The sequence below is a fragment of the Podarcis muralis genome, chromosome 5, assembly GCF_964188315.1.
Source record: "Podarcis muralis chromosome 5, rPodMur119.hap1.1, whole genome shotgun sequence".
In the NCBI taxonomy this organism is placed as follows: Eukaryota; Metazoa; Chordata; class Lepidosauria; order Squamata; family Lacertidae; genus Podarcis; species Podarcis muralis.
The window spans coordinates 88,435,125-88,449,152 of NC_135659.1; the positions used below are offsets into that span (position 1 = coordinate 88,435,125).

At 45.6% G+C, this 14,028-nt stretch overlaps 1 protein-coding gene across 6 annotated transcripts in view; it reads left to right on the forward strand.

Annotated features, from left to right (window-relative positions):
- Nucleotides 1-14,028, forward strand: part of GNAS (GNAS complex locus) — a 177,016-nt gene that overhangs the window by 63,316 nt on the left and 99,672 nt on the right. Inside the window, exon 1 of one of the 6 annotated variants that reach the window (XM_077929318.1) lies at nt 8,577-10,563. The exons of 3 other annotated variants lie outside the window; for them this stretch is intronic. In XM_077929318.1, the coding sequence (XP_077785444.1) occupies nt 10,425-10,563 (139 nt within the window). In that variant the 5' untranslated portion in view covers nt 8,577-10,424. Of the gene's footprint in view, nt 1-8,576; nt 10,564-11,748; nt 11,795-14,028 lie in introns of those variants that run through there. 2 more of the 6 variants (XM_077929319.1, XM_077929320.1) reach the window with 2 other exon arrangements.

Genomic DNA, 14,028 nt, shown 5'->3' on the forward strand with positions numbered 1-14,028 from the left:
TAAAAGGTACAATTTGCACGCATATGTATGGCATTTTCCCTCTGCTGCGGCTGTCTTGATAACCCCATTCTATATTTGATGTTTACGGTCTGTTGACCAAATAAATTGAAACTGAATGTGAATGTCATTTAAGTGACTGTCAAGCTTCACTGGTGTGTATCTACGAGTTTTTGAACATTTGCGAAATTAAACTTGGATTGTTAGCATTCACGTGTGAATGCCAGCATTCTCCATATACTACCATCTAGAATGTATTCTGTCAGATTCTGGCAAATACATACACTGTCCTAAAAGAGATGAAGGAGTACTGTTCCTAAAATAACATTTTAGCATCAATTTTGCTAACTCCAGCACTAGACCTAGTGCCAGATCCTCATCTGGGATACATCAGTGTAACTCCCCCTGCCTATTTTATTTTGACAAAAGGCATTTCAGATGTAAAAATAGCTGCACTGTTTTCCTCCAGCTAATGCTCATCAATTTGCAGATCCGAGTTCTACTGTTAGTGTGTTGGTTTTTGTTTAAATAAACAAGTTAAAATTTTGAGCTTTATTAGCGGACTTGGAACCAATAAGGTTAAAAAGGCGTATGGAACTGCTATTATATAGAAGGCTAAAAGCACGATGGTGGCAAAGTTTCATTAGGAACGATTGCAGTGCAGTCGTTTATTATTTGTCTCTGTTAGAGGCCAGGAGAAGTTATAAAAAACATGAGATAGTCCAGACAGGGATCCGAGCCAGGGTTTAGCCTCTCTTAACTATTGGGCTATAGGAGGGCCTGGCTTCTAAAAGACGGGTCGCCCACGCAACGAGGAGCCACTTCCTTATGTCTTTTCTTGGGGGGGGGGATGAGAGAGGGGGCAAGAGATGTTGATGCTCGTATTAGAAAACAACCAAAACAACAACTCCGATTGGTGATTAAAAACTCAAACAACAACCACCCCGAAATATTTCACTATAGAATATGCGATTGCACAATTGAAATGATTGACAGCCAGTCTGGAACAGAAATAAATGGGTCTGTACACACTAAAAGAACCTGTTGCTTTCCTAAAGAACTACGACTCCCATCATTCCTGGCGACTGGCTCTGCTGGCTGAGGCTGATGGGAGTTGGAGTCTAACAACACCTGGAGGCACTCAGGTGCCCCATCCCTGAAATATGACACAGGTATTGCTGAAAAGGTGGTTTTTGAGGAGGGAAAGTAAGAGAGCGTGGCATCATGCAGCTCTAGTGGGAACTCGTTCCAGGCCCTGTACTAAGTTTTATTTATTCATTTATTTGTAACAGTGTTTCTATACTGCCATCTTGTATCATAAAACATTGAGGCGCTGTACAGCAATAAATATGAATGCAATAAAGCAAAACAGCCTGAAAACAAGACAAAATGATCGTTCAAATAACCGGATAGTCATTTTTTAAGAATTTAGCCAAGTAGGCATAACCCCCCCCCCCCACAAATATTCAAGACATGTTAACAATGAGGGTCCCTTATGAAACTTTAATGGAAGTAGCATGGGACTGGCCACACTAACGGCCAATGTCTAGTTGAGGCCAGTCTGTAATATGGGAGACAGCTAAGAGTGCTCTTCCAAAGAATCTCATTGACCAAGCTGGGATATAAGGCAGTCCTTGGGCTGTCCTGGACCCAAGTTGTTCAGAGCTTTGTATGTCAATAAGAGAACCCAAAACATGGATCAGTTGAATATGAGCAGCCAGTGCAGATGTTTTAGAGGTCTCGCATGTTGTCGGCTAGGAGTCTAACTAGTGCATTCTATACTATCTGGACCTTCAGAATTTATCATCATCATCATCCTCATGTCATACACAGATACAGAGGTGTTCCCCACGCAGTTAAAACTATTAAAGTAACCAGAAGCAACCATATGCACCTTGCTAAATCTAGCTCCCCTTACCAAATATTTGCTCCCTGTGCAACTGCTAACATGTCTTGACTATTAATTAATATGATTTACAGTGCAGGTCTAGACATGTTTAAGGTAAAGGTAAAGGTACCCCTGCCCGTACGGGCCAGTCTTGACAGACTCTAGGGTTGTGCGCCCATCTCACTTAAGAGGCCGGGGGCCAGCGCTGTCCGAAGACACTTCCGGGTCACGTGGCCAGCGTGACAAAGCTGCATCTGGCGAGCCAGCGCAGCACACGGAAACGCCGTTTACCTTCCCGCCAGTAAGCGGTCCCTATTTATCTACTTGCACGCGGGGGTGCTTTCGAACTGCTAGGTTGGCAGGCGCTGGGACCGAGCAACGGGAGCGCACCCCGCCGCGGGGATTCGAACCGCCGACCTTTCGATCGGCAAGCCCTAGGCGCTGAGGCTTTTACCCACAGCGCCACCCGCGCCCACTAGACATGTTTACTTTAAAGTAAATCCCACCATGACCAATAGGGCTTTCTCCCTTGTGTATTTAGGATTGCAAGCTTTGCATGTTAACAAATATTTATCAGTGACCCTGCCATTTTGAAGAGGATTTGGTGGGGGGGGGGGTCTGCTAGTTTAAATATGTGTGATCATGTAGCTTTGAGAAACTGTAGTGAAAATGTATTTTCCTTCCATGTAACAGTACCGACGTTGGTTCTGCGGAAATGAGCAGTGTAGTAACAGAGGTTAGTGTTTTTAATACATCTGCCCGGCTGCTGTGCAACCTCGGGGAACGAGCATAGAAGATTACGGGAATACTCAGAATTTTTATTCTGCACCTGGGGCAGGTGCACAGCTTGTCCCGACAATTTCAACACAAGGTTAATTCAAATCTGGCACGGAATTCAATGCCATCACATGCAAAGGCAATCACTTTCCTAACAATGACTCAGTTGTCAGTATATATTATGATATCTGTTTTGCCAAGTTTCCTTTTCTACAAAGCACATAATACTGTCTAAGCTTTGTCTACATTAGAGGAAATTGTGTTCAAGCTACTTGTCTGAATTTAAATCTTAGTGAGCTTTTGAGATTGCCCCATCATAAAGCTGGATGACAAAACTACTCCATTGGTGTGTTCCAATAATGTCACCTAACAGTCTGTGTAGGGCTGCCATATTTTGAAGAGCAAAAAAGAGGACAGATTTGCAGACTTCTACTTTTAACTATGGATCGCTATCACGACTCCCATTTTACATAACCATGACAGGACGTGCCCTAGAAAAAGAGGACATATGGCAATTTATCAGGTGGCAATTGCTGATACCATAATAGATTATTCTTTTTATGTTTCTGCCCATATATGAATCCACAATTTTTCTGGTACTGTTGAGAAGAAATGGGAAGAAGCTGGGTGTTTTGGCTCTAGACATTTTTTTAAAATGTGTTGATCGTGTCTTGGCTGTGCTACCATAAGTTGTTCAGGCCTCAACACATTAGGCCGCAAGTCTTCAATATTTTCATACCTTGAGCCCATCATTAGCCCCAATTTGCATGTTGATGAATCATTTTAATTTATTTTTACTATATATTTGTTTGGTGGTAGTGCTGCTGTCATGACCCACCTTAGATCTAGCCAGCAGCTGAAGACCAACACATTGAAAGCTGCTCTCTACCGAGTCAAACCAATGGTCCATATAACTCAATATTTTCCACACTGGCTGGCAGCAGTGTTCTAGGGTGTCAGGCAGGGGTCTGTCCCAATCTTGTCTGGAGATGCCAGGGGTTGAATCTGACCTTCTGGATAGAAGGCAGATGCTGTCCCAATGAGCTATGTCCCTCCTTCTTCTAAGTTGTCTATCCAGTCAACTAAATTCTCACACAATCCACCTTTTCATGAAAATTCATCTGTAATAAGTTTACTAAAGTTGAACAGCAAAGCAGCTTATAAATACAGGCAATCAAATGCTTAGCGACAGAAGAAGGATTTATGGATTGTTGAATCTTGACTAAGATAAAAGAGATGGGCATGGGTGAGGTAAAAATACAATGCAAGGCCAGACAATCCTGATGGCAACTGCAGAGAAGATGGGAGAAGCCACATGGGTGGCTTTTCTTCCTTCTGCAAAATTGTCTAAAGAGGATTAAATATACTGTACTACGGTATATAGGAATAGTAAGTCTATGCATGATGCTCAGCATCTACGACAAGAAATTTAAAAACAGTTCTAAATGCGGAAACTAGGGGGCAATATGACAAACACATTGCTGAGTTGGGGCAGAACGGGGATTCGGCAAAGGCAAGACAGAAATATTTTGAATAAATGAACTGAGTGATATGAAAACAGGGATTACATCGATGGTATTGATAAGCATGCAGTTTACAGCACAGATACAGTAAGAGGGCCTTCTCTGCAGTGGCACCCACTCTCTGGAATGGTCTCTCCTGAGAAATAAGACACACGCCGACCAACAGTGGTACAATTCCAGCACATGTGGAAAACTTATTTATTTACTATGGCTTTTGCTGGCTGCTGATGGGTGAGCTGTTCCGGAATTTCAAGGATTTTTTTTATTCTCCGTCTGATTGTTTATTTTACTGCATTTTAAATTGCATTTGTATTTTTTATTTATATATTATCATACACCGCCTTCGGTGCCCAGGTAACAGGAAGTGTCTAAATATTGTAATTGACAAACGTGAGCGATGTATGCCTCTGGTGAGGGTGTTGTTGCCATCGCTGTGGCAACGTTGGCAGGAAATTTAGAAAAAAGCAAGTTACAGCTCAGGAAACTACCACTTTGCCTTCTGACTTCAGTTCCTCGGAGGTGGTGCTATGGCAGTGGTGGAACAGATGCATGGGCATGGTGGAAAGACCATTCTGAATAAGCATCACCTTAACTTCAGTAGGTGTGATAAATTCCATAAAGCGAGGGGGGACTCGTCCCTGCATCCCCTGTGCAGACTCTCTTATTTCCTGAGAATGTTCATGAACCGTCTAGAACATCAACAGTTTGGCCAGTGAGAAAATAAATACAGGTCATTTTAAAAAGTGAAGCCAGACTGCTTATGGCTAGTAACTAAGAAAATTTCAAAGACTGCAGCTCCCCGCCCCTACTTTCCATTTTTGTATTTTATTATGATTATTTGTTTAAAAGGGCAAAACTATATTCCTGTAAACTTTCCAAGTTCTTTGCTTTGCATTTATGCCTTATTTGTACCTCACTGAGTGAGGGCCGTAACAGGCTGGCTTCGACTTCACTTCTGAGATATATAATTAATGGCAAGATTAGTGTGTAAACTGTATGTACACCGAATTTACCCTTTGTCCTGAGATAGTCATTAAGGATCATGGGGATAGGGGTGAAGGTCAGCAATTTTGAGGTTTTGTGTCAGCTGCTGCAGAGCTTAAGCAAGGAAATTATGTGTAGGACATCAACACCCCTACTGATCACCAGTGTTCACATTGAGAGTCATCTGAGCACAGAATCATGGAATTGTAGTGTCAGGAGCAGGTTAGGCAAGTGAGGAGACACTTGGAAGATGTGGCAGTGAAAGTGACCCCTGGCTCAATGGTGAGGGCCAGTGGAGAAACACTGCTGCAGCATATTTGCTATAAATGTTATTCCGTTTATGTTTGTGGGTACAAAACCTGATGCCTGAGGCAGATGGCTGAGACGAGGTGACTTAGGCCAATCAAAGAAACGCTCTACCTTCTGACCTCAATTAACTGAAATATTTCAACATTTAGTTGCCCTGCCATATATAGTAAAAATGTCAGGCATGGTCAACCTAGGTTGATCTTGGTTTCTGTTCTGTTTCTTTCCTTAGAAAAAAAAAGAACTAGTAATATCCCTCTCCCCTAAATACAAATTATTTTTAATTCAATCAGACTTGGACAGGCTAGTGCTGCAACTGTATTAAGGGTCAGAAAATACTATTTTAACTTTTAAAAAAAGTAGTTAAATGTCTTTTTTAATGTCCTTTTTTAAAAAAAACAAAAAGACCTCTGGAAAGGTCTGCTGGCCAAGAATTAAAAATAGCCCCAAGGTGGCGGGCAACTTTTCCTTCCTTTCTAAAGTGGTATGAGCTGGCAACTCTCCATTCCCTCCATATCTGCAAGACTGGCCAGAATCTTATCCACAAGGACTTTTGTTGTTTTCATTTTCGAAAGGAGACAAAGGGCAATATAAAACTTGAACAAAACCAATCCTCTTCCTTCGCACACGTAGGATTTCTGGTGTTTGCATTATCCAGTGGAAAAGCAGGTCATGATGATATTGTTACCCTACAAAGGAGGGTTTTAATTTCGCTGGTTCTCCAAGCCAATACTGTTTTGGGTTTTTTTGCTTACTGCAAACTATATGCAGGGGTCAGCAAACTTTTTCAACAGGGGGCCGGTCCACTGCCCCTCAGATGTTGGGGGCCGGACTATTTGGGGGGGGGGGGAAGAGAGAACAAATTCCTATGCCCCACAAATAACCCAGAGATGCATTTTAAATAAAAGCACACATTCTACTCATGTAAAAACACCAGGCAGGCCCCACAAATAACCCAGAGATGCATCTTAAATGAAAGGACACTTTCTACTCATGTAAAAACACGCTGATTCCTGGACCATCCGCGGGCCGGATTTAGAAGGAGATTGGGTCAGATCCGGATCCCGGGCCTTGGTTTGCCTACCCATGCTATATGTGTGTGAAGGGAGAGCATATATATAATGAAGAGCGGTGTGTGTGTGTTTATGTGTGTGATGAGTGATACATGATTATTTATCACAGCCACAAAATGGCCGTTGTGGGGCTGCGTAGGCCAAACCAGTGTCATCTGGAACCGATCAGGAAGAGCACACCGTTTCTCACACATTGTGGAGTTTTGAGGGGATATTTAGAGGCCTTTCACAGGGTACCATAGAAGTTACTGGTGGACATACTGGCACTGCCATCAGCAACCCCTGCCTTAAAAACAACATATTTGTTGTTCAAAAGTATCTTTCCCTGAGGCATTTTTACGAGATGTTCCAGGTAACAGAAAGTTGCTGTTCTCTGTTGTGGTTATGGGTCCGGTTTTAGGTGCCTTCCTAATGTTTTAGGGTTGTTTTGCCAGCTTGAGGGCCTGTATGAGCTTGAAGGATAGAACAGAAACTTTTAAATAAATATAAATAAAACCCTCCAAGGTAGGCCAGTATTACTATTTTCACATTGAAGATCAGAAGCTCTATTTGACAAATCGGGTGCCAACTGAATACCACCTAATGATTTCACAGCTGAGGAGGGACTGGGAAGTTGGGAACTCATAAACAGAGTTCCCAACTTCCCAGTCCCTCCTCAGCTGTGAAATGACGTAATGGCTCACACTCTTAGCCATTACGTTTGAAGATCATATATGCTACCTCCATCTACTTATTATATGGGAACTGGATAGGAAAGATGCAAAACACACTTTTGCAATAACTCAAAAATAGGTTTCAAGCGAAAGCTGGGAGTTAAAATGCAGTTAGAAAAGTTACTCACCTGTAAAGGACTGTAGCCTTAGTTTGAAAAATAGGCTCATATTGTTAGACATTCAGTGCAGAGGTCTGACTAAAAAAAAAGGACCTGGTTGCATTAAACATACTGTATAAATCCCTTGCATTAAATCAAGCCTTCACGACACCTTGCCTTGCAACTAGTCAGTTTAGGCTGCCCTGCTAACCTTCTATTGAACATTAGATCACAACGTGGCAATGGAATGAGTTTTCTTGCTCATCAAAGGAATTCACAGGCCAGTAGATAACCTGGACAGTACTGCAGACATATTCATTTCAGCATTTGTAGACGGCTTGTCCCTGCTAGCCTTCCTGAGGGCAGCTCCGCAGCCTATTAATTTTTTGTTCAAATTGCAACTGATAGGAAGAAAATGTCACACCAGCAGCAGTCAAAAACAATGCAAAACGTTGCAATAAAACAGTAACATTAAGCGTTGCAAATTATAAGTATTAGCTCAAAGCAGCTAACGACCGGAGGTTAAAAATAGGATGAGAATAGCAGGAGTTAAACACTCTGCCCTGCATCTTCCATGTGGCACGTCAAAATGCAATGCCAGCGTAATCAGCACGGAAAATCCAGGGGCAGAAATCTCGTGCATGTGGCAGAAGCATTTTTCCTTCCCCAAAACTGCGCCCAGTGCCTGACACGTGTCTTGCCTCATTTCTCCCTCCCTTGGCCCCTCGTTTCTCCTTCCTCATGCTGCCTACAGGTGCTACTGCCGCTACTTCACCGCCCCGCTTCTCTTCAGCCAATCTGACCCATGATCCCTATGCATGACCAGCAAGGACTTCCTCTCCCTTTTAATTACAGCTATTAATTTGCTTTAATTGCCCAGGAACCCCATCGTGGCTCAAGGGCTCGCAGCATTTTGATCAACACGGCCCTCCCCCCCCCCGCCGCATTTTAAATTATTGGAAGGCATTTTTGGTTACGCATTTTCAAAAGTTAAAGATGTGCCGTTTCACCCGGTGCTTTCGCCTACCCCCGAAGCCTTTGGGGGGGGGGCCGTTGTTTAATCCTATTTTGCACAAAGTCCGCGTCGTGCTCAAGATCCTAATTCCGCAGAGAAGGGGGCGTTGGTGAACAAAAAGGAAACTGAGGTTCCCTCCGCAAAAATAAAAAGAGCCAGAAGGAACTCCCCCCCCCCCGCCCCGCGGGAAGCTAAATTTAAAACACACGCGCGCACTCACACAGCGCGCAACCCCTGGGCGTGTCAAGAAAGGAAGGAGTCGGCATTACAACGAGGGCAGCCGCCGCCGCCGCGGATCTGCGCGTCCCTCTCTCCCGGTGGGTGTTTGAAGAGGGCGCCTCCAAGTCAGTTAACTCCTGACGTTTGGGGATCATGTGAATGGTTGAGTTCCCATGGTTCCGTGTGAGTTCGCCTTGCCCCACCCCATCGCTGCCTCTCTCGCCTTTCCCTTCCTCTGTCGAATGCAACAGTAAAATAACAACAACAATCGCAATCCTAATAATAATAATAAATGCAAGGGGAGGGAGATAAAATGGGGGAGGCAATAAAAAGAGAGGAGGAGGGAAGGAAGTAAATAAAAGCTCCTCATCGGGAGAGTTATTTTCGGTTACTGGGGAGGAGATCCCACTTGCTTTCCCCCCCCCCCCCTCTCGTTTCTCCTCCCTTCCCTTTGCTCCCCACGTTTGCAAGGGGAAGCCAAAGGGGATTCGGCAGCAGTCTGGAAACCGAACGTGAAAAGCGGGGAGGAAAGAGAGCGGGGAGGGAGAGAGAAAGAGAGCAGCGCAAGCGAGAGAGGGAGGGAAAAAACGAAGAGGGCCTCGGATCTCGGCAACCACCATTAAGGCGGAGGAAGAAGCGACAACAGCGGCCGCCGCGGAATATCGAGGGGGAAAGGAGGGGAGAGAGATACTATTTCCCTCTCTCTCCCCGCAACCCAGCCCAGGAAAGGAAAGCGGGGACTCGTTTGGCCAGCCAGCAGCCGAAGGGTTGGCTTTGACCCCCTTCGGGCGCTGCGCCCTTTTTTGGAGAGGGAGGCGGCGCGCGCGCGCGTTGCAAAAGGAGAAGGCAGGAAGAAGAGCGAGCGAGGAAGGCGAAAGAAGAAGAAGAAGAAAAAAGAAGACGAAAAAGAAGCAAAGGGAGAGGGAGGGACGGGAGGGGAAAGAAGAAGAAGAAAAAAGAGGAGCGAGGAAGAGAGACAATTCTAGATTTTCTCCGTGCCCAGGATTTGGGGAGGTTTCTCTGCTGGGAAGCTGCTCTGCTGCCGCCGCCGCCGCCTTGGACCTGGAGGATTATATATATAATATATATATAGAAACAGAGACGTCTCTTAATATTCGCATTTCGCCCTCCCCCACCATTGGAGGTGGCGTGGAAGCTGGAAATATTTTTTTAAAGACCCAATTATTGTTATTATTTTACTGCTGCAGGGGTTGGAAAAGGGGGGGGGAGAAGGAGGAAGAAGGAGGCAGCTTTTTTAACCCGTGATCCTGCGGAGAATTTCTCTTCTCCCCCCCCCCCGCGCCAGTGTGGTTCCCCCCCTTTTTTTTCTTTTTTCGTGACTGCCAATCTCCCTCCGTTCCCTACACCCCCGTCTTCTTCTATTCCTACCCCCCCCCTTTCCTTTTTCTCCGGATCTGCATTGCGAGAGGATCTGGCCGAGGTGTGGGGGAGAAAAGAGGTTGGAGGCCCGGCTTGAGCAGTAGCAAAGTCATCGCTCTCTTCCCCCCCCAACCCCTCCCCTCCTCTCCCCCCCCCAACCAACCCCGTAGTAGGCTCCGCACTCCGCTCCCTCCATGTCTTTAGACAGCGGCAGCTGCGAGTAAAAGAATAAAAAAGGGGGGGAAGGAGAGAGGCTCCCCCCCCCCCCGAGATACACACAGCCGCCTTCTCTCCAGCGAGACCCGGTTGCTTCCTGCCCCACTCCCTTTTCCTCTCTCTCTGTCTCTCGGCTGCGGGTGCCCCTTCCTTTGCGCCCCCCAACCCCCGGCCTTTCCTCCCCACCCCCACCCCTTCCCTTTCCCCCCCTTTCCATTCCGCCCCCCCCCCCAAGATGGGCTGCTTAGGGAACAGCAAGACTGAGGACCAGCGCAACGAGGAGAAGGCGCAGCGGGAGGCCAACAAGAAAATCGAGAAGCAGCTGCAGAAGGACAAGCAGGTCTATAGGGCCACGCACCGGCTCCTCTTGCTGGGTAAGGGCGGCCGGGGGCAGCGGGGAGGAGGGCGGCTCTCTTTGGGGTGGGGGCTGAGGAGGCCAAGCGCGCCCCCCCCTTTCCGCATACACGGGGGCGCGGGACAGAGCGGAAGGGAAGCGCGGACGTCTTTCTCGAGGCCCGGGTCTCCCTGGGTAACGGGTGGCAATAACGGGGCCCAGCAGTGACTGGGCAGCAGGAGGGAGAGGTGGGGCCCTGCCTGCCAGGCCGCCTGCTAGCTCGCTTGCCAGCCTGCCTGCCTGCCTTCCCCGCGGTCTTCTCGGCGAAGCTCCCCCGGCTTGGCAGGAAGGGAAAAGGAAGCGGGTCTCCAGGGGTTGGCGGCGAGGGGAAAGGGGCCTGGGAGAAAGTAGGCCTCGGGCCCTCAGCCGCTGGCTGCTCGTACTGCAGCCACGCTTGCGGGGTGTGTTTTTAACGGGGAGGGGTGTTTTTGTTTTTGGCAGGGGGGGTGACAGCTCGGGGGAGGGGAGCCAGCGAGGCACTCGGAAGGGTCCGGATCCCTTCTGTTCCCAACACGTCGTTTTCACACGTTTCATGGACACGGGTGTGTTCCTTGGTGAGCAGGGAAACCCCTTGAGGTGGATGACAACGCTGGTTGGCCCTTTTCCTCTAAACCTCCCTCCCCCCCCCCCCCACTGCTTGGGACCCCCCAAAGTGGATAAGTTGTAACTGGTCACCCTACTCCTAGGATTTACCTTATTATTGTTATTAAGGTGACAGAATATTATTATTATTATTATTAAGGTGACAGACAGAAACATACATTTCCCTTTTTAGACTGGCTTGCCCCCCCCCCCCAAACATGGCTCACCACCTCCTGTTTCTGCCCCCCCCCCACCTTGTACTTCATAGGTAACTGCTGCATGGAGAAGAGGGCACAAACCACTGTTGAAAAGACACTCTGGTTTTTTCAGACTGTTACTGGTTGAGGCGGCTGTCAGTGGTGTTTTAAGTGGAATGTCACTTTCATAGAATGTAATGTCGGGGCCTGTACAGGTAGAGGGTTTTTTGGGGGGTGGGGGCTGCAGGCCACAGGATGCTCAGCACTTCAGTTAAGGTGGTTGCAGTCGCTGCGTGTGGGCCCTTGGTGGGGGCACTGAAGTGGATGATAGTAGCGAATGGGGGACAGGGAGTATGAAAAGAATCCAGCCTCACCCTTTTCCCCGTTTGGGAACGCTATACATGCACAAATCCTTACAGGAAGTGTGTGGAGGTGAGTGGGGCTTTGCAGTATTCTGTTGTGCTGGAGGTGGGGTGTATTCTGGATAAATGGGGTGGTGGTGGGCTAAGGTGCTTCTCTGGGGACCTGGAAGGAAAGGGGGCTTAATGTGGACTCGGAAAAGGAGGCTTTTAAAGGAAGCGGAAGGAAAGGTTTATTTTTAATACTGTGATGGACTTGCGTCCTTCCCTTTGTCACATTTATTCTTATCATTAACATTGGGGAAATACGGCTGGGGAATGAGCGTTTTTGGCTCCATATAGATTAATACCAAATGCTGGCCTATTTGTTTGGTGTGTTTTTTCCAGCAGATACACACTTGGTTTAAAACATTTCCCAAAGACCTCAAGCTAACATAAAATGAATATTCTGTTTTCAGACACGCAGTTTGTGTGACATTGTAGTTTCTAATGGTACTGGAGTATTGCTTTTGAATGGCCTATAATTTTTTAGAGGAGAACCTAGTTTGCTATGATCCATATTTTTAGGTGGTGTTGGTGATTGGAATAGTGAACATGGGACTCAGTGAGCTGTTGAGTGAAGAGAGCCTTTAAGTCAGTGTTTCCCAACCTTGGGCCTCCAGCTGTTTTTGAACTACAATTCCCATCATCCCTGACCACTGGTCTTGCTAGCTAGGGATGATGGGAGTTGTAGTCCAAAAACAGCTGGAGGCCCAAGGTTGGGAAACACTGCTTTAAGTCATTGATTTTAAGAAAGGAAGAGGTCTAAAATACAAGTTGAATAATTATAGCAACATTTTCTGCATTGAAGTGAGTATCCAGGTCCCTTCTGGCACATAAATTTGAGGAAAATACCTGATTTAATGTTTGCCTGATGCATGTGTGCGATCTTAAGAATGCATAGTTGGAAGTAAATCTGTTTAAATCAGTTGTGCTCAATCCCATGTAACTTGTATTTAAAACTGTTGTGGAAATCAGTTTTGCAGCTTAAATATCCAGAACAGAAGCTTATAAGACATTTATATGCATTTGTTTAAGCTTCGAGTAGTTAGAAAATAGCTTGGCTCTTCATAATTAAAACATGGGTTCCTTATGTGTCTTAAATTTGATTTGCCCAGATGTGGTGGCTTAAAAACTGTAGTTACATGCAGTCCTTAAGTCATACAGAGAATGACAAGAAATCTGTGGTGTAGTAGTGTAAGTACTATAAAATCCAGAAATGAAAGCACAAGTGCACAGTACTAGCAATAATGTGTTATGTGGTGAACATGTTAAGAATAATGCAATGGAAAAAACACATTTCATCTTAAAAGCTTGTTCATAGGACTTTTAGAAGTCCTTAGTGTGGTTTCTCAAATCATGTATGCATTTGACTGACGTATCAGTGATAACTGTTTAGTGTGTTTTTTAAATGAAAAACACAGTATGAGAGAAAATACAATAGTTATAGATAGCTGCTGGGAATTTCAGGAATAGGGTAGGAATTTAAATTGGTATTTGCTTAAGTCTTGTGGGGTTGATAGTTTTAGCTGTCCCCTGCATCTTCATGGTGGAAGGTCGGGAAAAACACCCTCACTTTTGATGAGCTCTCTTTATGCTTGGTATGATAGATTTTTGTTTATTTTTGACCTATTACAGCTCTGTGACTGGCGAGTGCTATATGTAGTTATTTATCTGTCCTGCAGAAATCTTTCTGAACCTGTTTTCCACCAATATTTATAAAGAATGGGATGGGAGTGAAGATTTCATGTCTGGCATTAAAATGTTCAGAGGTTAAGTAGTTTTAATAGTGTGTTGGAGTGAAGGAAGGAGTTAGGTTGCTGTGGAATTTGAAAACATGAAAGAGAAGGGAGACAGGATAGACTTCCCCAGAAAAATATACTTTGATATATAGCTGCTAAAATTTAGTTTTGTGTACGAGACTCAAAATGGAGGCTTGTGCTGTCATTGAGTACCGGGGAAAGCCTGGCATTGAAGAAACACAAATGATGCCTTCATGATCCCTGCTTTGCTTAGGTCTCCTAAATTTCTCTCTTTTCTGGGGCTTGTGAGAGCTGTATATGGAAATAAACTACCCAAAGATGCTAGAGCATCTGTGTGTCTGCATCACCATGGTAGGACTTGATTTCCTGCAAAGGGGGAAGAGAAAACGCCAGCTTTTATATAAAAATATTGAAAGCTAGTGACTGGAGTGCCTGAATATCTCCGTCAGATTTCATGGTTCAAGCCCTTCACTGTGCAGACTGAGTGGGTGCAACATGCCGACTG